This window comes from Bos indicus, chromosome 17, assembly GCF_029378745.1.
Source record: "Bos indicus isolate NIAB-ARS_2022 breed Sahiwal x Tharparkar chromosome 17, NIAB-ARS_B.indTharparkar_mat_pri_1.0, whole genome shotgun sequence".
NCBI lineage: Eukaryota > Metazoa > Chordata > Mammalia > Artiodactyla > Bovidae > Bos > Bos indicus.
In genome coordinates, this window is record NC_091776.1 from 71,402,551 (window position 1) to 71,428,964 (window position 26,414).

The 26,414-nt window shown below is 60.3% G+C and overlaps 2 protein-coding genes across 9 annotated transcripts; one reads left to right on the forward strand and one right to left on the reverse strand.

Annotated features, from left to right (window-relative positions):
* Nucleotides 1-6,986: 6,986 nt before the first annotated feature.
* SNRPD3 (small nuclear ribonucleoprotein D3 polypeptide) lies at nucleotides 6,987-14,304 on the reverse strand. The gene is made up of 4 exons (XM_070769945.1): nucleotides 14,165-14,304; nucleotides 12,162-12,305; nucleotides 8,607-8,799; nucleotides 6,987-7,207 (listed from the first exon to the last, which is right to left on the reverse strand). Exons 2-4 carry the CDS (start codon nucleotides 12,285-12,287, stop codon nucleotides 7,146-7,148), a joined length of 381 nt encoding a protein of 126 aa, XP_070626046.1. The 5' UTR covers nucleotides 12,288-12,305; nucleotides 14,165-14,304; the 3' UTR covers nucleotides 6,987-7,145.
* Nucleotides 14,305-14,421: 117 nt separating this feature from the next.
* On the forward strand, nucleotides 14,422-26,414 carry GUCD1 (guanylyl cyclase domain containing 1). 8 transcript variants are annotated; one of them, XM_070769936.1, is made up of 6 exons: nucleotides 14,422-14,632; nucleotides 19,462-19,546; nucleotides 20,206-20,371; nucleotides 21,356-21,447; nucleotides 23,548-23,789; nucleotides 24,285-26,414. In XM_070769936.1, the coding sequence occupies exons 1-6, from the start codon at nucleotides 14,422-14,424 to the stop codon at nucleotides 24,377-24,379; spliced, it is 891 nt and encodes a 296-aa protein (XP_070626037.1). In that variant the 3' UTR covers nucleotides 24,380-26,414. The 8 variants fall into 8 exon arrangements, with proteins under 8 accessions (XP_070626037.1, XP_070626038.1, XP_070626044.1 ...); XM_070769937.1 differs by having other exon boundaries at nucleotides 24,288-26,414; XM_070769940.1 differs by lacking the exon at nucleotides 14,422-14,632 and adding an exon at nucleotides 14,747-14,938.

Here is a 26,414-nt window from a genome sequence, read left to right on the forward strand (position 1 = left end):
CAAGATCTTGCAAGCCTCTCGGTACAGCCAGAATAAAAGAGAAAGTTATGAACACCTTCATGTCAAATTCCACAGCTCAGATGAAATGGACTAATTCCTTGGAAGATCGAAAATGCAAAAACTCCCTCTGAGAAGTAACAGCTAACCCGAATATCCCTACTTCTCTTAAATTGGAATTGTAGTTGAAAACCTTCCCACAAAGAAAACGTCAGGCTTGTGAGCCTTCCCTGAGGAAATGTGCCAAATATTTAAGGAAGAGATAATATCAATGATCAATTCTTTGGGAATGCTTCCCAGGTGGCTCAATGGTAAAGAATCCGCCTGCGATGCAAGAGTCAATCCCTGGGTCAGGAAGATCCCCTGGAGGAGAAAATAGCATCCCACTCCAGCATTCTTGCCTAGAGAATCCCGTGCACAGAAGCCTAGCGGGCTACAGTCCATGGGGTCACAAAGAGCTGGACACAGCTGAGCCGCTGAGCACGCACAAGCGCGATATCAATTCCACACAGACTGTCCCGCACTCAGTCTTTCCCAGCATCGGGTCTTTTCCAGTGAATTGGCTCTTCGCATCAGGTGGCCAAAGTATTGGAGTTTCAGCTTCAACATCAGTCCTTCCAATGAATAGTCAGGGTTGATTTCCTTTAGAATTGACTGGTTTGATCTCTTTGCTATCCAAGGGACTCTCAAGAGTCTTCTCCAACACCACAGTTCAAAAGCATCAATTCTTCGGCGCAAAGCCTGCTCTATGGTCCAACTCTCACATCTGTACACGACCACTGGGAAAACCCTAACTTTGACTCTACAGACCTTGGTCAGCAAAGCGACGTCTCTGCTTTTTAAATACGCTCTCTAGGTTTGTCGCAGCTTTTCTTCCGAGGAGGAAGGGTTTTTAATTAAAGCATTCTGTCTGGGCTCACACGTCTTTCCTTCCAGGACAGAAGTTCCCGCGCGTTGGTCACCTCCGTCCTGCAGAGGACAGGCGTGTTTTCGTTCTTTCCTCTTGATGCTCTCAACACGCTGGCACGACCCAAGAAGCGGAGGCCGGAGGGACGAAGGCTTCTGCAGCTGTCTGCCAGCTTGCCAGAAGCGGGCACGGATCCCACACGCCTGAGCGGGGCTCAGTCTGAGAAGTATCGTCAGTACTTCCAGCCCACTCTTGACCAGTCCCTCCATCCCAGAAGAGGAAGAGCCTGGCTCCTCACTGCTCCCCCCACCGCCCCGTCTTGCACTCGAGGAGACAGAGGCATGTATTGTAATTCAAAGCCAGTGCTGAAGAGAAAATTCTAAAAAAAACTGCTAGAGAAAAAAAGTATTGCCTTAATTCTGTTTTGTTAGTGTTACTTTGGGGTTTGTATTATACATTTTTAAAATGATCACAGACTTCAAGTAGTACGCCGTTTCTGGTGTAAGTATAATAGTATGTAATATTCTCCTCTCAGCCTTTATGGTAATGTCGTGCGTTTTACATTCACACGTCAAGAGGATGACGGTTGGATGGCATCACTGACTCCATGGACATGAGTTTGAGCAAACTCAGGGAGACAGTGAAGGACAGAGGTCTTCACTTCTTTGTGTGTATTCAGATTTCCATGTGCTCTGATTTCCCTTTTGCTAGATGAGTATCGTTTAATGCTTCTTGTACAGCAGGTCTCCTGGTGATTTCTTTCAGCCTTCGAATGTCTGAAAATGATGTATTTTGCCTTCGTCTTAAAAAGCTGCTCCTCTAACTACTGGATCCTAGATTGACAGCTTTCTGTCAACACTCTGAGGATACCGTTTCATGGTTTTTGTGTCTGCATGGTCCCCAGTGAGAAATGTCATCTTGTTTTTCTTCTTCTGATTATAACATTTCTTTTTTTCTCTAGCAGTTTTTTGAGAACTTTCTCTTCAGCGCTGGCTTTGAATTACGATATACGCCTGGATCTCATTTTCTTGTGCTTGGAGTTCACTTGGCTTTTGAGATCTGTGGGTTTATAGTTTTCATCCAGTGTGGGAAGTTTGGGGCCATTATTTCTTCAAACACTTTTTCTGTCTCTCTCATCACCTCTCCTTCGGAGACTCCAACCACCCATATATTAGGAAACTTGAAATTTCCCCATAGTTCTTTTTTTTTTCCAAATTTATTTCTGGCTGTGCTGTCTTTGAAGCACTCCGTTACTGAGTGTGGGCTCTCCCCAGTTGCAGAGCATGGGGCTCGCGGGCGTGGAGGCTTCAGTAGCTGTGGTGCAGGGGCTCAGCTGCCCCTCGGGAAGCGGGACTGAGCCTGTGTCCCCTGCACTGGCAGGCAGGATTCGGAACCAGTGGACCACCACGGAAATGCCCTTCACATCCTTTTCTCTGTGTGTCTCATCTCGTATAGTTTCTATAACGTGTGCTGTGTGTAGCCGCTCAGGTGTGTCTGACTCTTTTCGACCCCATGGACTGTAGCCCACTAGGCTCCTCTGTCCATGGAATTTCCCAGGCAAGAATACTGGAGTGGGTTGCCACGCCCTTCTCCAGGGGATCTTCCCAACCCAGGGATCGAACCAGGTCTCCTGCATTGCAGGCAGGTTCTTTACAGCTGAGCTTCTATGCTGTGACATTCCCTGACCTTCTCTTCTGCACCGTCTCATCTACTATGATAGCTTAAGTTCAATGAGAAATTGCTTCTCTTCCTTCTTTCTCCTCCCACTACACCCTTGTCCTTCTTTACAGACCTTCCATGTCTTTTAACTTTTTGAATGTTTGAAAGAGCTCAACCAACCATCTTAACTGCCTTCCCTGCTCCTTCTAACCCGTGAGTCAGTTTTAACCTGTTTTGATGATTCTCACTACGGGCTGTGCTTTCCTGGCTCTTTTCATGGCTGGTAATCCTTGAATGGATGCCAGACACTGCGAATTTTACTTTGTAAGGTGCTAGATATTTTTATGTTCCTATAAATCTTTTGGGGCTTTGTTGGAGAATACAGTTAATTGACTAGACACAGCGTGATCCTTTCAAGTCCTGTTTTTATGATTTGTTAGCTGGGTCCACAGCCATGCTCAATCTAGGGCTCAAAGTTCATTTTTGAGGCAAAACTTTCCTGGATACTTGTCTTAAAAATACATCATATTTTTGTATTATTCATGTTTAAATGTCATTTACTGAGTATTTCAAAAATTTTAAAACCTTGGAGCCTTGCTACAGACTGCTCTTCCTAGAGCCAGTTAACTCCCAAATAGTAAACAGCTTGCTTGCACAGCATACCTTTCACATACAAATTAACCAAAGTCTAAACCAACCACCTTTATTTAACTCACCCATCAAAGCCATCACCTGCCGTGCCAGATACCACGCAACTGGAGACCACCCCTATAGCCCGGAGCCCTCTGCTCTGTTCAATCATCCAATTTCAGATGTCCTCAAACCGGCCTGCCTTGCCTCACCCCTGCTTCCCCTGTGGAGTCCACACTCAGGCCCTGGGTCGTGCCTCCCCGCCCCTCCTGCCCTTGACCCACCTGGGGTTTCCTCGGGTGACCCCGTGCGGCGTGGCACGCCCCTTGCGCTTGGGAAGTGTCGTCTCCACGTCTGTCACCTGTTACACCTAAAATAACATTCTTGGTCTAACAGTGTGCCCACTGCTGTGAGTCAGGGCTTCCTCTGGCCGGGGGGAGCGGGAACCGTCCCCACGTCTGTGTGGCGCCGCGTCTTCCCCACGGCTTCCTTCCTGGCCCGTCTCCTGGGTATTTAAGAGGAGCCTCTGCAGCCCCCGGGGTCCCTGTGCGGCTTGCTTCTTCCTGCTGTCTGTCCTCTGAACTTGAGCTGCCTGGGGGTCTCTGGACTCTCAGCTGGCTCCTCAACCGGGGTAGGCTGCAGCTCCCCTCACTGCCGCAGCCTGGAAGCCCTCACCAGGCGGTAAGGCCACCTCGTGTGTTTCCCAGCTCTCAGGGGTTACTCTCCTTCAATGCCCTGAGTATTTTTTTTTTTAAGGCATGAGGGTAAGTTTCCATCTTGGCCAGAAGCAGGGGAAAAAAAAATCCTGTGTGCTTTATTATTTTTTTTAAGCTTATGAAACACTCAGCAGGTGTGTCTAGAAGCAGGGATGGTATCAGTGCATCCGCCGAGTCTGCACCCCCTGGTGCAGGTAAGAGGCTGGCATCCCTCTCAGGCTGTGCATCCGCCGAGTCTGCCCCCCGCCCCCCCCCCGCCCCCCCCCCCCCCGCCCGTGCAGGTAAGAGGCTGGCAGCCCCTCAGGCTGTGGCCCAGCTGTCCCTGCGACACTGCCCTTGGATCCATGTCTTCTTTAACAGGCCACGTTGCTTCCAACCTTATTGTTTTTCTTAAACTGCAATTTTCTATTTAAAAATTTTTAAATGTATTTTAATTTTTGAGGGTTGTGCAGGGTGTGGGATCTTAGTTCTTTGACCAGGGATCGAACTCAAATTCCCCTGCAGTGGGACTATGCAGTCTTAACTACCGGAGCCCCAGGGAAGGCTGGAGGCCCTATTAACAAAAAAAAAAAAAAAAAAACACGAAACAAAAAAAAGGGACTTTCAGAGAATCACCTAGGAGAAATCTACAAAGGAGACCAAAAAACAATGGGGGGTTAGGGGAGGCAGGGATAGGAAGAAGTAAAACAGGCAAAGCCCTGGAGATCCGACAGCCGAACAACACAGATTCCAGAGAGAAAACCAAAGGAAGGAAATCATTAACAAGCAATTCAAGAAAGCTTCCCAGAAACGAAGGATTAAAGTCCGTTCTGAAAAGGTTCACTGACCCACAGACCTTGGCTGGGGCACGCTGGTGTGAATCCCGGAGCCAGGAGAGACAGTTACGTACAAAGGTCCGTGCTCAGGTCAGCCCCGGACTTCTCCACTGCAGCACGGGGTGCCTGATGGAAAGGTAACACTGCCTTCAATATTCTAATGGAAGCAAACTCCCGCCTGGAGTCTCATCCTCCACAGAGTGAGAGAGGAGAAGCAGCTTTCCAACACATACCCCTTCTACAGCAGAGGTGGGAGGAAGAAGTTACACAAACCACAGGAGACCTCAAGAGGAAAGCCCGCAGGCAAGGCCTTAAGCACAGAGGAAAGCCGGCCCAGCCTGGGGCCAGCCGAGGAGAGACGGACCGGACAGGGGGGATGGATGTCTTTACACAAGTCTGGGCGGGTCAACCGAGGAGAGACTGACCGGACAGCGGGGATGGATGTCTTTAGACAAGTCTGGGCAGGCCAGCCGAGGAGAGACTGACCAGACAAGGGGGACGGATGTCTTTAGACAAGTCTGGGCTGGGACTAGCACCAAGCAGGCAGGAAGCGAAGCAGGAAGAATGTCCCGGGCGGGCCAGAAGTTCACTCATCATGGAAAAACCCGAACAAACCTTCTGGCCCACCCAATAAGAGGATTACTAATTCTAGGAAAGAGAACGTTCTGCATGAAAGCGATCCCATCTGCCACCTGGCTCAGCTGTAATCAAACACCCAGGCCTAATCCCTAATAACAGAAACACCGAATATGATCAAGTCAGAATTACAGTATCGGGGAGATGGGCCACAGGGAGCCCACGTCGGTAGGCAGGACGGAAAAGCTAAAAGATAAATGCCCGAAACGAAACACCAAGGAGGAGCCACACAAACAGGTTTAAATGGAGACACGGAAGCAAATACGGACAAGCAGCCCCGAGCTGAGAGGGCTGGGCGGAAGACTGAAGAGACGGCGTAACAACAAACCCCCCAGAACCACCTGCTCTTTCAGTACAAGTAACGAATCTTTTTTTTCCTAAAGTGCGGGACACAAAGCTGTTTATAAAGCTGTTTTAGGGTAACTTTATTGTTTTATAAAACTTCCAGGGAATTCCCCGGCAGTCCAGTGGTTGGGCCTCAGCTGCCGAGGGCCCAGGTTCGATCCCTGGTCAGGGAACCAAGGTCCCACAAACCATGAGGTGCGGCCAAAAAAAGTTAACGCTCACATAAAACAAGGCACTCTAGGCCAGGGTCAGAATGTGGACGTGGATATGCTGAGCCGGAATCGCTGAGTGGGGACAGCAAGGGCACAGCTCAAAACAGGTTCCCGAGCCCCCATCTCCAGGGGAGGCGCTGCGGGGGCTTCAGTCGTCTCTGCGTGCATCTCAGCAGACCTGTTCCTTTTCAGAAACAGATGAACTCTTGGTCGCATCGAAAGCAAATTACCTCCTTCCACAGGGAGTTCACTGGAAGCTGCCCCCAGCCACCCTTCATTGAACCTGTGGGAGGAGCTCCGGGGGGACGGTCCTGGGAACTGACCGGAGGGCCGCGACCTTGTGGCCGTGCTGCGACCTCGGGACGGAAGCTCGCTAGGGGACCTCCCGCTCCCCCAGCACCGGGACATCTGTCCAACAAGCACCATCTAGGGCCGACGACCAAGTCCCTCGCCTCCAGTTTCTGCCGCAGCTCATCCTACACAGGAGCCCTGCTGGCCCCTCTCCGGTGTCCGACTTCTCCATGCTGCTTTTCCAGTTCGGGGCTGCCGTCAGCTACCGGTGTCACACACCCCGTCTCTGCGTTAGCAGCCGCCGCTGTGCCCGTCCACGCCAAGCGCTGTGATAAACACACAGAACCTGTCCCCCGGGTCAGCGCAAAACTGCTTATGAAGCCAGTACCCCAGGAACCACGGACTCTCTGAATGACCTTCTCATATCAGATCACCTCTGCTAGACACTGACTCACTGGGGTTTGTAGGTGGCAAGGTCTGGGTCTCGGTTTTTTCCCCACAGGCACGACCTGGGTGTCCTGTTGTTCAAGCTGAGCTGACACTGCTCCCGAAGAGGCTGCCGCGTGCGTGACCGCGTGCCAGCAAGGGAACCCGTGCGCCCTCGGAGCCCCTCCAAGCACTTAGCCAGTGCTGGCTGGGACGGCGGCCTCTGCGCTAATCAGTAACTGCGCTACTTCAAACTGGCGCTTCCCCAGCACATCTCCCAGGGTGTCAAAGCCTAAGCTGCGGCCAAAGCAAACACAACAAAAAGCTACAAAAGGAACACAGAGTCCTCAGATTCTCAAAAAGAAAAAAACCACCATATTTATTTAGTTCAACATTTTATCCACATCTAAAGAAAACGATGCCTACAAATAACCTAGGACATAGGCACGCATCCCGACCCTGATAATCTAAAAGAAAAAAAAGGAGCAAAGTTCTGTCCAACAGATAAAATTTATCTTCGCTTCTGGAAGATGTTTCCACGTCCCATTCCGCGTCCTCTCCCTCTTGCGGCCACTGAAACGGGAGAGAAAAGATGAGGCAGGTTGGTGAGGACCCTCACCACAGAGGAGCCAGAGCCCAGGACGCTGGCCACGAGGGGCCTGAAGGCCCCCAGTCTGGCAGCAGGCCCGCCCGCCGCACCTCACAGGGAAAGAGCCCCGGGAAGGGCGGGTGCCCGGGCAGAGCTGGAGCGGATACCGTGAACCGTCTCCTGGCCCAGCACTGCCCACCAGAAGCTGGGGGCAAGGCCCTGCGGTGACAGTGGTTGGGGAGCCCGTCCGGGAAGCAGAGAAAAGACGAATTCTCAGAGCTGCCCCAGGATGAGCAGACAGAACACTGCAGGTGCGTTTACTTCACACGTAAAACTCTGAAACAGACGTGAAGTGTTAACGTCTATTCAATGTGGGTGAGGGATCTTGTTCTCTGAGCTGTTCTGCATGTGTGAAATGTTTCTGAACAGGGGAGGGAGAAGACCACCCCTCGATGAAGACCGCTGTTCTCTGAGACTCAGGTCGGAAGAGGGGACCCGTGGCTTTGAAGAAGAGAAGATGCCCTGCCGACCTCTGGACTCTCCTCTCAAGAGCCTGGAGCTGACCCAGGAGGGAGGGCAGGCCGTGAGAACCCGGCTGCCGGCTGGGGGCGCCGCCTCCTAGAGCCCCGACAGAGACGCACAGCAGCCGCTGCAGCTCAGCCTTCGCACCTTCCCAGGACGGGCCAGGGCGAGGAGGAGGCCGCCCCTCGGAGCCCCAAGGCCACCTGAGTGGGACAGGCCTGGCGCAGTTACAGGCCTGAGGAGCATCGAGGGGCCTTCTGGCTCTTTATCGACAGACAGGCTGCTCCTAACAACTCACCGGTTTCCTAGCGGATCACCGTGCAGAACCCTCCAGGACCCTGACACACAACACTGGGTGGGCTAACCCAGGGGAAAAGGCCGGGCCAGTCACGGGGAAGACCCCGTCCCACTTCTGGAACGCAGTAAAGGAAAACTTCGTTTGGCTTCCTCTAACGGGTAAAAGACGGCTCCAGACGGCTGACTTCTGATCCAAGAGCGCCCCTCCCCACACCACCTCCCTCGCTCAGGCTGGGTGTCAGGAGACACCCCAGCCGCACAGGGACCCAACCCCAGCCCTTCAGGGCCCGCGCCTCTGCTCGGCAAGCAGAGCAGGGCAAGCTCCCTGCAATCACCGCAGCAGACTCATCCACTCTCATCTGAGCCCCCCTTTCTTCTAAGGAGCCGCTGTGGATCTCACATACGTCCTGAGTGGGGTCGAGTGAGGCAAGACAGAGAAGACGGGGCCTGGGGATCCCCAAGACTGCGGGGGCAGCGGTGTGGAGCCAGCTGCCCCGGTCACAGGGCCTTCCTAAAAGGCCACGACATGCCCGTCCACCACAGCCCTGCGCCCGCGGCACCTACCCTGGGCCTTCAGGATGGCCGCCTTTCCCCGGCCGGCGCCCGAGCCCTGGTTTTTGTTCTTCATGCTCTTCAACATGGGCGCGTTTTTCAGCATGTCGGGCAGAATCAGGAAGCGGATCTTGCTGCCCCGGATGTACACCTGCTCCAGCTGGGCCACGCGGCCGTCTCTGTACGTGACCGTGATGTTGGACATCTGCAAGGAAACCGCCCTTGTCAGTAAGGTCAGGGGCACCGGCAGAGAGCAGGGGGCGTGAAGGCGAGCCCTGGCTGGAGGGAGGGAGACCACAAATGCAGATGCGCACGTCACAAGAAAAAGCCGGGGACCCCAGAGCGCCTGCGGTGTGTGCCGGGGTGGGGCTGCGCCGAGCACCTCGCAGTACGCCAGTTCCCACTTGAACGGACTGAAAACCCAAGGCTGAACGGCCAGCACGCAGAGACTCCTAACTGGAACCTGGGCCTGGCCCCCAAGCCCCGATTCTGCCATCCGCAGGCCCCCCGTCAGCGTGTGCCACGGGTCAGCTGCTGTGAACGGGCCGCAGTGGCTCAGCACCGCCTGGCCGAGCCTCGCGCACCCCCGCATTGGGCTGCAAAGGTGCCCCCAGGGTCGCGAGTGCCCCAGATGCGGTGCCGCCCACAACTGGACCACACAGGACTCAGGAGCAGGGCCGTCGCCGCGACTACGCAGCCCCTCCAGCCTGTGGGCAGATGTGTATGCCGGCAGCGGGGCAGTGGGGGTAGCCAGAGGAGAATCCAACCAGGAGACTGGCCGGTCGTGGGAAGGCAACACAAAGCTGCCCGTGCCAATCTCAACAGGCACCACGTTTAACAGCGAGGGCAGCTCACTCCACCAGCCTTCTGGGCGGAAGAGGATCACAGTGTATTCACAGCGGGTCAAGCCCACGTCGCACAGCGGAGCGCTGGTCCCTGCTTCCTGACGCGTGTCCTCACCTTACCCCGACCTGCTCTCTCCTTCAAGTGCTAGCTGCCCCCTGCCCCGGCCTGTGCTGGAGCCCCTGGCCTGCAGAAGGGGCAAATGCACTCCCAGCTGGCCTGCGGTCTGTTCGGGGGCTCTCTGCCCCAGGCCGCCTCTCCTCCAGCCCACCCTGAGCACCCGGACAGGCCGTTCTGAAAGATCAACGACAGTCAGACTGCGTGCTCTCACGACCGGCACGTGTCCGCCCAGGCTGGAGCTGCTCACGTCAGGGCCAACAATGATGGCAACGATCGTAACCCCTTCACAAACACACGGACAGTGTGAGCCCACATGGAAAACAAGCGCATGAATAAACGGAGAGGCACGCAGAGCAGACCCAACAAACACAGAGTACCACGAGGAAAGACATCACTCTTGCAAGGGTTATAATAACACCGAGATTCAGGCAGGAATCTTCACTGGAAGCAAAGCAGGGCTGACCACTGGGAGACCGCTGAGAAACAGTGTGTTACAAGGCATTCACTTAAAGAACCTCCCCAGGAAGCGCTCATCAGTTACAAAAGGAAAAGGAGCCCACGGTGGAGAGAACACACACTGCCTTAACCAGAAGATCAAGGTTCACGTCGCACAAGGGGCACACAGGGGTCAAGGGGCACACAGGGCTTTCGGGCCTCAGTGACGCCCCGAGGAAACAAAAAATCACAACACCCCAAAAAACATAACCCAAATCTAATGAGAAAACATCAGAGAAGCCCTAATCAAAGGACAGCCTAACAAAACAACTGGCCTCTAGTCTTCACCAAGTCATCAGTGGTGTGAAAAATCAAGCCCGGAGCAACTGCTGCGGGATCTGCTAAGCGCACTGAGGGGTCCGGGCTGGGCGCGAGGGGCAGCCTGCAGACCCGAGAAACTGGAGGCGCTGCAGGGGGCAGAACGGAGCCCACGCCGGGACGCCGGGCTCAACAGCGCAGCAGGAGGAGGCACACGCATGGGCGCACAGGCACACGGGCACACAGTGAGGGGCTGCTGGGACCGCAGCCCGCTGCCCAGCAGCTCAGAGAACACCGCGGGAGGCTCCCACAGACCACCGTGCCACGGCAAGAAAGCGCCCGCACCAACCTGGCCCAGAAGGGGTGAGCATGCCAACGCCCGCAAAGCATCACTTCCACGGGAGCCGTGAACCATCACCTTCCCCGCAAAACGTCTGGGAATCGTGCTGCTTTAAGTATAGTCAGATTCTGGACTTGGCCCGTACTTTTTTTTTTAAAGATAACATTTACTGTGCTTTGATGATCACAAACTTAACACACGATTTGTCATTTCAAAATGAGAAAAATATTTTTAAAAATTGTGGAGAAGGAAAATGGCAACCCACTCCAGTACTCCTGCCTGGAGAATGGAGGGAGGAGCCTGGTAGGCTACAGTCCATAGGGTCGCAAACAGTCGGACACGACTGAGCGACCTCACTTTCAATAACATATCATGCCTCACCGAAAAGCAACTACTCACACGAGTCTTCCTCAAAATCTTTTTAAAGCATTCCATTTATCATTTATAGCCTGGCTCTCATTTTCATAAAACCGGGAGCACTGTGGAGCTCTGTGTCTCCCCACTATGTCCGTGGCATTTTACCACGTTAAATACTCTTCCGCACCACCTTACTGGGTGAGTAATATTCTTCACAATGTGCACCAGTTTGGGTGATCATAACTTTTTTACCTTATCAGCAACGTTGGCTGAGCTGAGCATCCTCAGGGCAGTGCCGCCATCTGAGGCTCTCCTAGTCACCACCCGCTTCTCTGGGTCAGACCCGCGCCCTAGATTGAAAGCTCTCCTGCTCCTGCCCTTGGCCCTCTGCAGCTCCCCCAGTCAATCTCTTGCCAAGTTAACTCTGTCCGCCTTTTACAGATGAGCAAACAGGTAATTAACGTTAATTAATAAAGCCAGCTGAAATTCAAACCCACACCAGACTCCAAAGCCCAAGCTCTTAAACAGAAACTGCATCCCACACTCTGTGAAGTGATGCTACACGAATCCACGCGCCGTGGGAAGGGAGCCACACCAAGCAGTGGGTCCAACACGTCTCAGCAGAGCGCTGTGCAGCGGGGAGTCCTGTAACCTCGTTCCTTCCATTTTATGGGTAGAACTATCACCCAAACCTGCTTGCCCGGCCAAGTATTTGCTCTAAGTGCGCTCACACGAGGCGCTTCTGCTACAAAAATGGCTGATACACGCAGTGTGTGAGGGAAGAGTCCGCTAACTGCAAAGCATCACGCAAGCACGCTTGGAGGGCGGGGGAGCTGAACCTGACGGCTCCACTGAAGGCTGTGCTGCTTCTCTTAAACGGGCCCAAAACGTGTGAGAAGACGGCCACGGGACTGGGAGAAACGGAGGATGAGCGGTCCAAACAGCCCAATTCTAGGAGGTTACACATTCTCAACCTCCAAGTGGCCCTCACCGAAGCCCGCCTCTCTGGTATCTCCAACAGGGCCTGGCACAGCCTGGGCACTCGGCGAGCAACCGCTGACCAAGAACTCCAAGGAGCGCCCAGCCGCCCGCATCCCGCCCTCCAGGCCTGCGCCCGCCCCGGGCCCGCCCCAGCCCCGCGCAGAGCAGGGCACCTGGCAGTTCATGTTGTCCTCCGCCTCGATGAGCTTGCCCCGGTACACCTCGCCCGTGTTCGTCTCACACGTCACGATGTGACCCTCGGCCTCGTGGAGCACTTTGATCGGCACGCCAATGGACATCTCGGCAGGAAGAGAGCTCTATGGTGAGAAAGAGACAGCAGTCACTTCATCTTTCGAAGCCCGAGAAGGCATGCGGCAAACACAAGCCCTCAAAGCTGACACTCTGGAAAACTTAGCAAAGTTGCCAGAGGTGCACTATTTTGTTTTAGCTGAATTCTGAGCTTGAAGCACCTATCTGGCAAACACATGCAAGATGTGGGTGGGGAGGAATGGGGGGCTAAACAGGGGGAAAGCTAACGGGAATGAAACTGCCTCCCATTTTCCTTCCACCACAGGTCCCTTGAGTGTGCGTGTTAAGTCACTTCTCTGACTCATTGCGACCCCATGCACTGTAGCCCATGAGGTTCCTCTGTCCATGGGATTCTCCAGGCAACAATACTGGAGTGGGTTGCCAAGCCCTTCTCCAGGGGATCTTCCCGACCCAGGGATGGAACCCGCATCTCTTACACCTCCTGCGTTGGCAGGAGGTCTTTTTAACCGTGCCGTTTGGGAAGCTCAGAAAGGGCTGTGCGTTTAATTCAACCCATTAAGCGCTCTCTGACTGTCTACTTACTTCTCCATTAAGCTAAAGAAAAAATATCCAAGTGTTCACAAAGTGATGGTGTGCTACAAGTAGGAAATGCTCATCCTGGAGGGAAAATATAACCAGGGAAAACCCTGACTTGATCTAATTAAGAGAGAAAAAAAGCAAGTGGATTTTTTTTTTTAATCCCAAGATGGGTGTATAAAACAAAAACTTCTGTAAAATGAAATATTTTCTGCTCTCCAGTAAACAAGCCACATCGCAGCCATTTGGTATTCCAGCCTTCCAAATGCAAATTTTTAAGCCCAAGTAAAAACCATAATGGCTTTTTGGCAGCCGGCTGAGGAGCTAGGGGATGTGAGAAGCACAAGAGGCAGTTCCTCGAACCTTAGCCTTAGGGTAAAGGAGGAATTAGGATGTGAATGACCAAAGAGCAGGATTTGGCCCCAGATAGCTGATATGCATATGAAAGAAAAGATTTCAGAAAGCCCGGACTCTCGAATCTTCCCATGTAACAGAAAAGTGTTAAATCTCTTCAGGCAGGAGACCTGGTCTCCGTTACTCAACGGTCATCTTTTAATATTCAGATTACCTGCCCCTTGCTGCAAACTTCTTCGCAGCCTGACTACACCCCACCCAACATTTCTCTCTCCCGAGGGTCGCCTGAAATCCTGTCTTCCGGGCTCGGAGTCCTCATGATTCCCACCGAAGAAACCTAATTCTCAGCTTTTAGGTGGCGGTATTTTTTTCGGTTGACAGGCAGCAGGAGGTTGGAACACAACCATGTGTGGTCAAGAGAAGAAAAGGACTGGGAGAGGTTAGGAAAAAACAGGTTCCGTTCGTGAGGACAACGCTGAACCGCAGCTGGGGGAGCCGGGGCAGCACAGAGACCAGGCCATGGAAGGGCAGCCGGAGTTACAAAATGCACGCAGCACGATTCAGAAGCAAGGAAATGTGGTAACTTGGGTTTTAAGCGTGAGCGGATCAGGCCCTGGAAGGGGGAGGGAGGCAGAGATGACAAGGGCTTTGAAAAGCATCAGCCGGGTAGGGATCTGGGGGAAAGGTGGCCACCAGCCAGGAACGATCTCAAGACCACTGCCTGGATAGTTCGAGAAACACCGGCCTGGAGAGCTTCGGAAACCGAGGAGCAAGTACTTCGGGGGAAAAGCTAGCGAACGCAGCTCCAGGCGCCTGTGAGGCGCCGCTGAGGGTCTGGGTGGCCGGGCTTCCCACGTCTCTCCCTCCCCGAGCCCCGCGGAGCTCCCCGGCGGCGCGTCTTCCTCCAGCCCCCCGGCCGCTCGCGGGACCTCGGCCCAGCCCTCGCCCGCCCCCGCGCCCCCGGCCCTGTCCTCACCGGCTCCGGTCTCCTGTTTCAGAGGCTGCAGGGTAGACGGAACTCAGGCGACCGCGAAGGCGTGAGGTGCGCGAATGGCGGGCCGCGCGCTCCCAGAACACCACGCGTTCCCAAAATGCCTCGCGCAGTGCCCGCCCCCTTCCTTTTCCCGAGTGGCGGCGGGCGGGGTCTCTCGCCTTCGCGTTCATCCTTCTCGCGCCGGCTGGGGAACCCGAGCTCGGGTACAATAGTTCCGGGCCCGGGGAAGAGCGGGGCGGATGACCGGACCCAGGTGCCGCCGGAAACAGCGACCCTCGGGCCGGCCCGGGCCGAGGGGGACTCGCGCTCCCCAGCACCCGACGCCAGACGCGGGCTGGACGGCGAGGCGGGCGGCGGGGGCGGCGGGCGCGGAGGCCCGGGGCCGGGACCTGCCCCCACAGCGGAAGCCTGCGAAGCCGACGGCGCCAGCGAAGGGGCGCCCTGAGCGAGGCGAGTGCCCCCGGCGTGCGGACAGGGGAGGCGGGGACCCGGAGGAGCGGGCCGGGGGGCGGCCGGCGTGGGGGCCGGGGGCGGGCCGGGGCGGGGCTTGGGGCCGCAGCCGCCTCCCGCCCCTTCTCCCCCCGGGGCGCTGGTGCTGGCGGCCCGGGAAGCCGGCGCGCGCGGGCCGCGCGCTCTCGTCCCCAGTCGACGCCAGAGCTGCAGCCGGCGCCGGGCCGGGGCCATGGGAGCCCCGCGCCGCCCGGGTCATGAGGACGGAGGTGGACGCGGAGGCAGCGGGGCCGCCGCTCGAGCCCGGTCAGTGTGGTCCCTCCGTCACCCCGGGGATCGCGGTGGGCGCGGGGCAGGACCCCGGGGATCGGGGGGCGGCCCTCACCCCGGGGATCGGGGTGGGCCCGGGGCAAGACCCCGGGGATCGGGGATCAGCGGTGGGGGGCAGCCCTCACCCCGGGGATCGGGTATGGGGGAGAACCCAGCCCGAGCGCCGGGCAGGGTCCAGCCGCGCGACCTTGGGCCGACCGCCGCCGCGGCCCCTGCTGTTGAGCTCTGAGCGAAACCTGGCCAGGTGTGCGCTCCGGCTGGTCCCGCCGGGCCGGCCACGGTCAGTTGGGGTTTGTTTGTTTTCCTGATAACTCCCGGAGCAGGGACACCCCTGGGCATCTCTCGCTTGCGGTCATGGAGGGAAGGAGGGTCCTGGTTGAGCGGCCGGGGCGGGGGGAGGGGTCCCCTTTCCCAGGAGGGAAAAGTCCTCTTTAGAGCTGCTTTGAGGAGACCCTGTCCCCCCTCCGGGAACTGAGGCCTTAGAAGGGGCAGGCAACTGGGAGGGATCGCAGAGCAGTGAGGGACCGCCGCCTGCCCCTGGCCTCCCAGACTCCTGCGTGGTGTCTTGCTACAGGGTCTTCCTTCTCTAGTTCCTCCTTCCAGGCGCCTGAGTTCCTTTGCTGCGGCGGGGGGAGGCGGGGGGGGGGGGGCACAGACTGATAATCAGTGGCCAGCCTCGGTGTGCTCTTCTGGGGGGGGGGGCAGTGGTTCCCCATCCCCTGTGCGGCATACAGTTGACGAGTGAGGGGCCCACACGGGGAAGACCCCAGCCCTGAGGCATCCGTGGGACACGACTGTAGTTGCAGCAAGGAGTTGGGTCCAGGGCTGTCCCCGGGCTTTGCTGTCTCGTCCTCCAGTTGTCTCACTTTGTGATCTTAGACCAGACACTTGCCTTTCTGGAAGAGCCTGAGTGGAGTAATGACTCATTTCCAGGGCGCTTTCTCTGAGCAGGCACTCTGCCCGAGTTGTTTGCATGCAGGGCCTCGTCAATCCTCATAACGACTTGGGTGAAGCTGGTTCCAGTTGTCACCTGCACTTTTGCAGATGAACCGACCCAGGGCTTAAGTATTCAGGACCAGGAAACTGCCTTCCTTCTTGAGGACAGCTGCCAGCTGAAGCCGGGTCAGCCCCTTCCAGGCAGACCCTGGCCCTCAGGTGGGATGGGCTGTGGCTCCAGGTGCCTGGCAGCAGCTTGGGGCTTGGAAGGCCTGCCCTTATTGGGTTGGCCGACTTGCTTGTGCCTGGATTGGGGGTGGCCCCAGGCGGGTGGTCAGGCACCTCAGGGGTGTGGGCAGGATCAAAGGGTAAGAGATAAGGGCGAGAAGAGGTGGGGCAGAGTTCCCGAGGGCCCCAGCCAGCAGCGGGCGGTGCCACGTTTTACAGCGGGGGGGGGCGAGGCACAGACAAGAGTCGGAGCCTGGCCACAGGTGGCCCAGCCAGCCAGTGCCAAAGCCCCGGCCGCAGAGTCAGGAGGAGCCGTGGACAGAGGACCATAGTCTGGAAGCCTGGGGGAAGGGGAGTCCTGCGGTGACCTGGAGGCTCAGGCCGCTCAAGGGAAAGAAAAAAAAAAAAACAAAAATGCCTTCCATTCACCGCCAAAGCCTGTCTGCCGAGGTCTCCAGGCTGGGAGGAGGCAAACGCTCCGTGCCTGCCACTGAGGAGTTCCCCACGGGTCCAGCGGGCAGACAGATACCAGCTCCGGTCCTCCAGATGGAGGGGAAGGGACTGACGCGTTTGCATGTTCAGAGATGGGAGACAGCCTTCTGGACGGAGGGATATGCAGGAGCCAAGGCTGGGGAGTAAACAGCCCGTGGAGAGAAAAACGAGAAGGCAGTGTGTAGCTTTGGGAGGGGCTCTGGAAGGGCGGGACGCAGGCCGCAGAGGCCAGCAGCCTGCGGAGGCCTCTGCCTCTGCTCAGCCTTCGGGGGCGGGGCATTGCTTTGGGACGTGAGCACCTGGATGGCAGGGCTCGTCCGTGACCTAGTGTGCCCAGGGCACACCGTAGTGGGCGCTCGGGAGTTCCTTTCTTTCCAGCAGCAGTTTCTGGAGTCACTGCTGCATCAGACAGCAGGCACTGGAACCACGGCGAGTACGGCGAGCCGATTCTCTGCCCTGGGGCCGCTTACAGTCCAGCGGGGCGACAGGCAGGCTTTTTGTGTGTTTTTGTCATTTTTGCCCAGTACTGTGAAGGAGACACTGTGGAGCAGCCCCTGCCCCCAAAAGCACAGTCAGTAAACACCTCTCACAGGCGGGGGGACTTGGAGCCAGGACCTGAGTGACAAAAAGGGGCAGGCTTGAGTCCCGAGGGTGAGAGAGCTCCCCCGGGGCGAGGGGGGCAGGTCCGGGAAGGCTTTGTAAGGGGTAAGAACTGGCTCCTGAGGGCCATGGAAGACTGTGGAGGGACCCCTGCGGCTGCTGTGGACCAAAGCCGGAGAGGGACTGGGGGGGCGGGGGACAGGCAGAAGTCGGACAGGTTGGGGCCCACGGGGCCAAGTCCGTGGCAGTGGGCGGAGGCGGATGTTGAAAGGCCCAGAGAGGTGGCCTGGGTTCCTTTTGGGGCCTCCTGGGGCCAGGGGAAGGAGAGAGCGAAGCCTGAACCCCGACTGGTCTCAGCGCCCCAGGCCCCAGCCAGATGGAAGACGGGGCTCCCGGCAGCACCCATGCAGGGGCCCCGGGGACAATCTTGCCAGGGGCCAGGCGGCTGGCCAGCAAGCGGCTCGCACTCAGCCGTGCCTCCCTGCTTTCTGCGGGCCTTGTGGGTGAGGCGGGAGAGGAGAGAGGCCACGGCAGTGCAGCCAAGGCACAGTCCTGAGCCCTGCTCCGGAGAGGGCGTGGACAGTCCAGCAGGGAAGGGGTCCACATGGGGGCCCGGGCCAGCGGAGTGCCAATGAACGAGGGGGCACGGCCAGCCTGCCGTCCCGGGAGGCCTGGGAGGTGCTGGCCTCTGAGCCAGGCCTTGAGGGCAGGGGAGGGTGTGGACGGGAGAGCAGGAGCTTGGGACCCCTGCAGGCTACAGGAGGTCACAGGTCACAAGGCCAGGATGGACCACAGGGCTCCCGGGCGCCCTGCGGGTTGGTGCACGTGGGGGTGGGGTGGGGAAGGGTGCTGGGGGTCAGCTTTGCGCGGGCCGGTTGTGAGTTCAGGAGCGTTGCCTGGAGACCTCAGAGGTGGGGAGACCACAGCAGTCGAAAGGGCATCCTGAACGAGGAGAGTGTCACGGCCGGTTCTTTAGCTCTGAGCTCCATGCAGATTCCCGGGACCCCCAGGGCAGGAGGGCCCCCCAGGCCACGGGACAGGGGCCTGCCATGGCCCCGCTCTCCGGTCTTAAGGCGCGTCCCGCACGGTCCCCGGCCTGGCCCCTAGTTTTCCTCCGCCGCCCGTGTGTGCTGTCCGCCCAGGCACTCCCCACCGAGTCGCCAGTCCGCAGGCTGGGCACTCATGGGGCTCTGGGGCAATGTTTGTTGACCAAAAGGGAAATCAGACCAAAGTCCCCACTTGAGGGATGGCCAGACCCAGCCCACAAGTGAAAGTCAGAGGCCCAAGCCAGTGGGAGAGCCCAAGCTGGAGCGCCCAGGCCAGGCCCTGGCTGCTCCGCCCCAGGTAGCCGGCCCTGGCTGATGTGTGACCGCCCCCTCCTTGAAACCCTGGGGGCTGTGGAGTCAGTGGCCTTGGGAATTGAGACAGGAGCGTCTGCCGAATGCCTCCGGGAGCCCCCCGCCACAGAGGGGCTCCAGAGAGGGGCCACAGGGGGGGCATGGTGCCCGGGGTGGGGGCGCCGTGCACCATGGGGGCAGCATTGTGGAGAAGTGACGTCTGCAGACAGGACTTGACTCCGTGGCCTGGGAGGCTGAGCCAGTCTAGGCAGGAGGGAGCGGGTATGTAAAGGCCCAGGGGCCTGTGAAGGCTCCAGCCTGGGGAGGGCGAGGGGAGGCTGGGCAGCAGTGGGCCCCGGGGCGGTAGCCACGCAGGCCTTGTCCTAAGGGGTGTGGGAGCCACCCCACCGGAGGCCTGTGCATAGGGCTGACCTGCTCAGACCGGCGTTTTGGGGAGACCGCCGCTGTGGCGAGGAGAATGGGTTGAGGGACCGGTAAGGCCGTAGACCGTCCTCGAGTGGCCCCTTGGGACCTCAGCAGGCGCTGGTGACGGCGGCTCCAGTGGGAGTGGGGTGGCGGGCAGGCACTGCGCTGAGGGTCCGTGACCCCCCCATGCCCCTGCCACCCGTGACCTGCCCGCGCTCCTCCCACCCGTGACCCCTGTGCTCCTGCCTGTGACCCCCCCCACCACGCTCCTCCCGCCCGTGACCCCCCACTCCTCCCGCCCATGACCCCCCGCTCCACCCACCGTGATCCCCCCTGTTCCTCCCGCTCGTGACCCCCCCACCGTGCTCCACCCGCCCGTGACACCCCTGCTCCTCCCGCCCGTGACCCCCCTGCTCCTCCTGCCTGTGACCCCCCCACCGCGCTCCTCCCGCCCGTGACCCCTGCGCTCCTCCCATGCAGGGGACTTCGTGCAGCTGCCGGTGCCCATCATCCAGCAGCTCTACCACTGGGACTGCGGCCTGGCCTGCTCCAGAATGGTGCTCCGGTGAGTGCGCCGGGCCAGCCCTGATGGGGGGGTGGGGGTGCACGGGGAGAGCCCCGGGCGGGATTCGTTGTCCAGGCGGCTGTCTCCAGCTGGGGCTTGGGGGAGGCCCAGCATCTACCCAGGCTCCACCCCACCTGTGGAAGCCCGCGGCGGTGGACCAGGCCCCAGCTCTGCCTCCGGAGGATGCCCAGAGTCTGGAACGGCCAGGAAGTCACAAGTGCCCAGGCCTGCCCCACAGACTGACCCCCACGGCCGAGATGCGGGGCCCTCCTGCAGCCCCCTGACCTCGGACTCTCGGCAGACGGGGTCACTGGGCAGGGCAGCCTCCTGCGCCCCTTCCTGGAAGTCCAGGCAAGATAGGTGTTTGTGCCTAACGCTCAGGGGACTAGGGATGAGGTATGCTCCCAGCACTTAGATGGTCCTGAGACGAGGCTGGAGAGGCTGGCGACTGGCCCAGAGTCACACGGCCCGTGAGAGACGCCAGGTGCAGAGTCCAGGCCCCAGACGGGGACCTGCGTGGTGCCCGGGAGGCCCCGGGCAGTGTGCGGTCAGGACCTAGGAGTTCACGACGCAGGGCGGAGCCTCCCGGGGGCACAGGCTCACACGGCGGGCCCTCGGGGGGAGGCTGCCCCGAGGCTCAGCAGGCACTGTGCCTGCAGGTACCTGGGCCAGCTGGACGACGCTGAGTTCGAGCAGGCCCTGCAGGAGCTGCGGCTCACCAGGAGCATCTGGACCATCGACCTGGCCTACCTGATGCGCCGCTTCGGCGTGCGACACCGCTTCTGCACCCAGACTCTGGGCGTGGACAAGGGCTACAGGAGCCAGGTGCGCGCCGGCCGCGGCCTTCCCGGTGTGGGACCAGGCCCCGGGGCCCAGCAGCTCAGGCGCCCCCACCCCCACCTGTCGTGGACGCACCTGCCGACTTGCGGAGGTGCCCTCGCGACTCATGCTCCTTCCCTTTGTCGCGGCTCCAGCCAGCCCGGCCTCCGCACCTGTCTTCCTCGGGCCGTCACGGGCCAGTTTTCTTCCTTCGTACAGGGACAGCCAGCTCCAAGTTGGGTCTCTGGTGTTCTAGAAGGAAAAAAAGTCTACCGTCTTTCATTTTTATAAAAAAGGAAGGCTCGGACACGGTGCTTCCAACCCAGAGGGCGCGGGTTCCATCCCTGGCCGGAGACTAAGACCCCATAAGCCATGTGGGACGGTCAAGAAAATAACTCAAAAAACAAAAACAAAAAGCACACAAACAAACAACAACAAAAACAGAATGCCGGCAAAGCCTCACTGAGACCCCAGTGCACCCTGCCGCCCTTAGAGCCAGGCCTGCCTCCCACCTGGGCCGAGCAGACAGTGCCTGCCGGCCTCGTGGGCGACAGGGCCACTACCCCGTGGCCAGTGCCCGTCTACCTAGCTCTCCTTTGAGCCGTCCAGGCCAGGGGGAAAGGCTGGTGGATCTGGTGTGGTCAGCGTGGCCTTGAGGTGGAGGAAAGGCCCAGAGCAGGGTCTCTTCTGCCTGCCCCGTGGGGCCCCTGGCCCCCCGAAGGCCCCTGCGCCAAACAGACCGTGTCCTTTGCTAACACGCGCCAGCTGAGCCGAGTGGGTGGTGTCCAGACTCCCGCCCACCCCCAGGGTACCGGCCCGAGCCTGCCGCCCGCCCATCTCCCGAGCACCCTCGCCAGCCTCGGGTGGTTCTGCCGCCCACGGGCCGGGCCCTTGTCCACTCCCGACCCCCGTGCTGTTTACATCCTCCCTGGGGGGCGGGTGTGCGGACAGCCGGGGTGGGCAGCCTCTGCAGCTGCTCTGCCTTCACAGTCCTTTTACAGGAAGCACTTTGACACGGAGGAGACCCGGGTGAACCAGCTCTTTGCACAAGCCAAGACCTGCAAGGTGCTGGTGGAGAAGTGGTGAGTGCGTGCGTCTCCCCCACCCCCTTCCTCGTGCACCTGCTGCCCCGGGGCTGGTGGGGGGCGGCCTCCCTTGGGAAGGGGCAGACCTGAGCTTTCCCGCCCTGCCGGCCGTGGGCACTGACTTGTCCCTGCCCCCGACCCCTGAGCCTTAGTGTTTCCATCCATAAAATGGGAACAGGTTGGGGGCTACGTGACCTAGTCTACACAAAACTCTGACCTGGGGTGGCTCCTGAGCCGGGGGAAAGAGGGACAGGTGAGCAGGACAGATCTGAGCCATCCCTCGGGCTGCTCGGGGAGTGCTGGCCTTGGGGCAGAGCACAGGGACCCTAGTGGCGGGTGACGGCCTGGGGAGCACGCTGGCACGGCGAGAGGCTGGCAGGGACGGCCTGGGTGTCAGCTGTCAGGGAGGCCTGGCCAGACCTCCTCCCGGCTGCCTGACCTTAATAGGTCTCCCTCTTCTCCACACGGGGCGGGGGAGACTTGCCCAGACGCAAGCAGCTTCCTCCCCAGCCTGCTGTGGGCACTGTGCCCAGCAGGCGTCCGGCTCTCAGACCTGGGCTGGTCTCTCCCTGGGTCTCCCGTCCTCCCGGATTTCTGTCTTCACAATCACCTGACCCAGGCACACAGCCCTCTGGGCACAGGGAAAAGTTCTCCACGTGTCCCCAGGCCACGTGAGCGCGTGTTGGAGGGTGAGGTAGCCGGTGTTAGCTCCGTGGCATCTGACCAGCTGCGTGGCCATTCCCGCCTCCCCCCCAGCGGTGAGCGCCACGGTCACCCCAGTGGCCCAGCCATGCACTGACCCGCACCCGGAACCCCCACCCCAGGCTTCCTGGTGGCTGAAGTGCCCCTCAGGGTCATACCTTCTGCTGGGAGTTGAGCCAGCTGCTTCCTCTCAGAGACCCGGTGGAAAAATGGCACACTTCCCTGGGCCACAGCATCAGACCAGGCTGCTCTGTGACTCGGTGGGGCTGGAGCTGGGCCCGGCCACCAGGTGCCCACACGCACCCCCGAGGGGCCTGGAAGGAAGGAGGGCTCAGTGTGGCTGGGCGTTGGCCCCTACCCACCGGTGAAGACGGTGGGGCCCGGGCCCTGGGGAATCCCCCCAGCCCTCCCCCCTCGGGTCTGTCTTGGACTTTCCTCCTCCCGGGGGCCTCAGAGGGGCCGGGGCCTAGGAGTCTGGAACAGCCGGCTGACCTGGGGTTCCCCTGCAGGTGCTGCCAACTAGTCCTTCCCGGCAGCCCCTTCTGCCACAAGGAGCCTCAAACAGAAAGAGAAATACCTCCTTGCTTGGTTCCAATTCGGGGAAGTAAATTAAACCACCCGTTTATGTTACTAATGCAGCCTTTAGGGTAAAAGACCAGGGCAGTGGGGGGCAGGTCTGGAGTTGTACGGTCACCCTGTGAAGGGCCTGTGGGCCCAGTGTGTCCTGGGCACCCCCCATCCATGCTTGGTCCCCCGCTGAGCCCCGGCCACCATGACGAAGCAGGTGGGCACCCCCCACATGGAGCTCAGGGCGGACGCGAGGCGTGGCCCGGGCTCTGGGACAAGGGGCAGGCCGGAGCCCGGCGGGGGTTAGGGTTAGGGTTAGGAAGGGGCCGGGGCCCGGTGGGGGGCCCAGCGGCGCTGCTGACCCCGTGCGTGCCCTGCAGCAGGGTGAGCATGCAGGACATCCAGGCCCACCTGGAACACCGGGCAGGCCGGGGCCCGGCAGGGGTCCGGGGAGGGCCTAGGGCCCGGCGGTGCGCTGACCCCGTGCGCCCTGCAGCAGGGTGAGCATGCAGGACATCCAGGCCCACCTGGAACACGGGGCAGGCCGGGGCCCGGCGGGGGTCCGGGGAGGGCCTGGGGCCCGGCGGTGCGCTGACCCCGTGCGCCCTGCAGCAGGGTGAGGGGCCGGGCCCGGCGGCGCGCTGACCGCGTCCGCCCTGCAGTAGGGTGAGCGTGCAGGACATCCAGGCCCACCTGGAACACGGGGCAGGCCGGGGCCCTGCGGGGGTCTGGGGAAGGCCTGGGGCCCGGCGGCGCGCTGACCGCGTGCGCCCTGCAGCAGGGTGAGGGCCCAGGCCCGGCGGCCCACTGACCCCATCCGCCCTGCAGCAGGGTGAGTGTGCAGGACATCCAGGCCCACCTGGCGCAGGGCCACGTGGCCATCGTGCTGGTGAACTCGGGCGTGCTGCGCTGCGACCTCTGCTCCAGCCCCCCCAAGTACTGCTGCTTCACGCCCAGCGGGCCCCGCTGCTTCTGCCGCTCCCCCGACTACCAGGGCCACTTCATTGTGCTGCGCGGCTACAGCCGGGCTGCCGGCTGCGTCTTCTACAACAACCCGGCCTACGCCGATCGTGAGTGGGGCGAGCGGGCCACACCGCCTTCTCCCTGGGGCCCCTACCCCCCAGCCCCGGGCCATCACCAAGCCCGCCCTCTGCCCCCACCCAGGGCCCAGCCCAGGGCTGCAGTTCCCACCACCCCCAGCCCCCAGGCCAGCCCTCCGTGCTAGAAAGGGAGGTCGGGGGACCTTGGTCAGGGGACTAAGAGGCCACACGCTGCGCAGAGTGGCCGAAAGAAAAAAGTAAAGTCTGCCCGGCCCTGGCCCTGGTCGCCGCCCACCCCCTGCCCAGACTCCCCACGGCCCCGGGGACAGGGAGGGACCACCTGCCTGGCGCAGACAGCCCTGCGGCCCCCAGCGAGTTCCCTCTCCTCTAACCCTTTCTCCTGCTGAGTCACAGAAAGCGCAGAGGACAGGCTCACAGGGGCCACAGCGGCTGCAGGGAGGGCGTCCCGCGTGGTGGGGGGCAGCTGGGACGCCCCTTGCTGACCGCCCCGTCCTCCTGCCGCAGCAGGAATGTGCAGCGCCAGCATCAGCAACTTCGAGGAGGCCAGGACCAGCTACGGCACAGACGAGGACATCCTCTTTGTCTATGCGGACAGCTGACGGTGGGCCCGCTGTGCGCTGCCCTGCCCCCAGAGGCCACTCCAGAGGCGCTGGCCCAGGCCCGGGGTCGGGCGAGGCGCCGCGTCCCTGCTGGCTGTTGACGTCGTCCTCCGGGCCCGAGGCCGAGGCCGGCTCCCGCTGCGCTCAGGGCACGTCTGCCCCTCGGGCTCCCTGGTGCCTGCAAGCCGGACTCAGGGCAGGCGGGGGCGCAAGAGCCCACCTCCCTGCAGACCCAGGACCCAGCCCCAAGAGCCGCGGAGCTGTGTGTGGAGTAGCCACCCTGGGCCCTGGGGCTGTGTCAGCTCCAGCCTCCCTGGGGTCTGGTCGGAAGGCAGGCGCTCTGGGCCCGCTGCCCCCTTCCCCCACCCCCGCCCGGGGGGCCCAGTCCCCGCAGCTGGTGGCCAGGCCCCTGGGGAGGGCTGGACCTCAGGCAGAAAGGCCTCAGGCCCCTGCGGCCTTCCTTGGAGCGGACACCTGGGCTGTGGGCGGGACCCTGGCACCCGGTGGCAACCCGAGGGCCAGGGCCAGCGGCCTGGGCCCCAAACACGCTCCCTGCCCCCACCACAGCGCCTCCTGCCTCAGTGCGGGCAGCCCCATGTCTCAGGGTTGGGTGCTGGGGCCCTGGGCCTGCACACCCGATCGCGGCCGGGGGCAGCCTGTCGCCTCCCCCCAGCCCAGTGCTCACACCTGGCCCTCTGCACAGAAGGCCAGGTGGTCTCTGTCGGCAGAGGGAGTAACCCTAACCCAGGATTGCACAGCGCGGACCCCCGCATGGACTAGAGCAGCTTCCTGCTCCTTCCTTTTTTAGCCAGAGGTGTGTGTGTGTGTGTGTGATTTAAGTCTTTTTTTTTTAGCCGGGGGAGGGTGTTTTTTGAGATTGAAGTTTTCACTTTTGGTGGGGTGAGACTCAACCTCAAGCAAGACAATAATAGTGGGGTCACAGGTACTTTGGAACCACGGACACCTCTCTTCACGGGCAGATAAGCCAGGCCAGGGTCTCTTCCAAAGCCAAGGGGACCCGGGGCCGCAGGCAGGCTGGCCTCGCGCCACAGCCAGAACCTGACTCAGGACAGAGGGGGGGCTGCGTCTTGAACCTGGGTCTGCGCCCCTGGAGAAAAAAGGGAAATGGGCCATTCCCAAAAGGGGCTGGGACACCTCCTGCCCCTGCCCCGGGTTACCTCTGGCCAGGGGAGCCGGGACGCCCCCGTCAGCCACAGCACCTAAGTCTTGGTCGTCGCTGCTGGACGCCTGATGCTGGGGCGGTGGTTGCTGCCACTTCCCCAGGCTACAGACCACCCAGGACCACCCAGCCGTACAGCTCCTCGACCCAACAGCCTTGACCGAGAGGCAGGCGCTTCTGGCCAGGCAGCCGCCCTGGGTTCAAAGGCTAGCGCTGCCTGCGGGCCCGTCTGGTCCCGTTGCCTTAACCCTGGGTGGCCTGAGACCCCCGAGCCCTGGTTCCCATGCCCGGAGGGCCACACGGGGCAGCTGCGGGCTGGGTGCCCCGGGAGGCCCGGGTGACCCCAGCGAGCGTGGCGGCGTCCAGGGAGACAGCAACAGGAAGGGGCAGCCGCCCTCTGGTGAGGCCCAGTACTTGGGCTGGTAGGGGCTGCCCAGGGAGCAGCCTCCACAGACAGTGTCCACGGTGCCTTCGTCCATCAGAGACACTGTCCCCAGGTCGGAGGAGCGAGCCTCTCGGGGCAAGCCGCAGGTTAGAAGGCACCCGTCTGGAAGGTTCACAGGAGCTGCCTGGTCGCGGGGCCGCTGCCACCCGCCTAGAGCGGGTCTCGGAGGCAAACCTCACCCTGTTGTGTCCTGTTCACACACAAATCATTAAAACGGGGCTGGAGACAGCAGGACTCGTCACGCGGCGCCGTGACCCCTTGGCTGCACGTGGAGGGGGCGCCCTGGGCCACTGGTTGTCTCCCCGGCCACCTAGGGGCAAAAGGGATCTTACGCATCACAGGGATTTTTATACGTGTTCTCTTGTTTGTAATGAGCCATTCTCAATAAACATGATCCTCACTGCAAGACA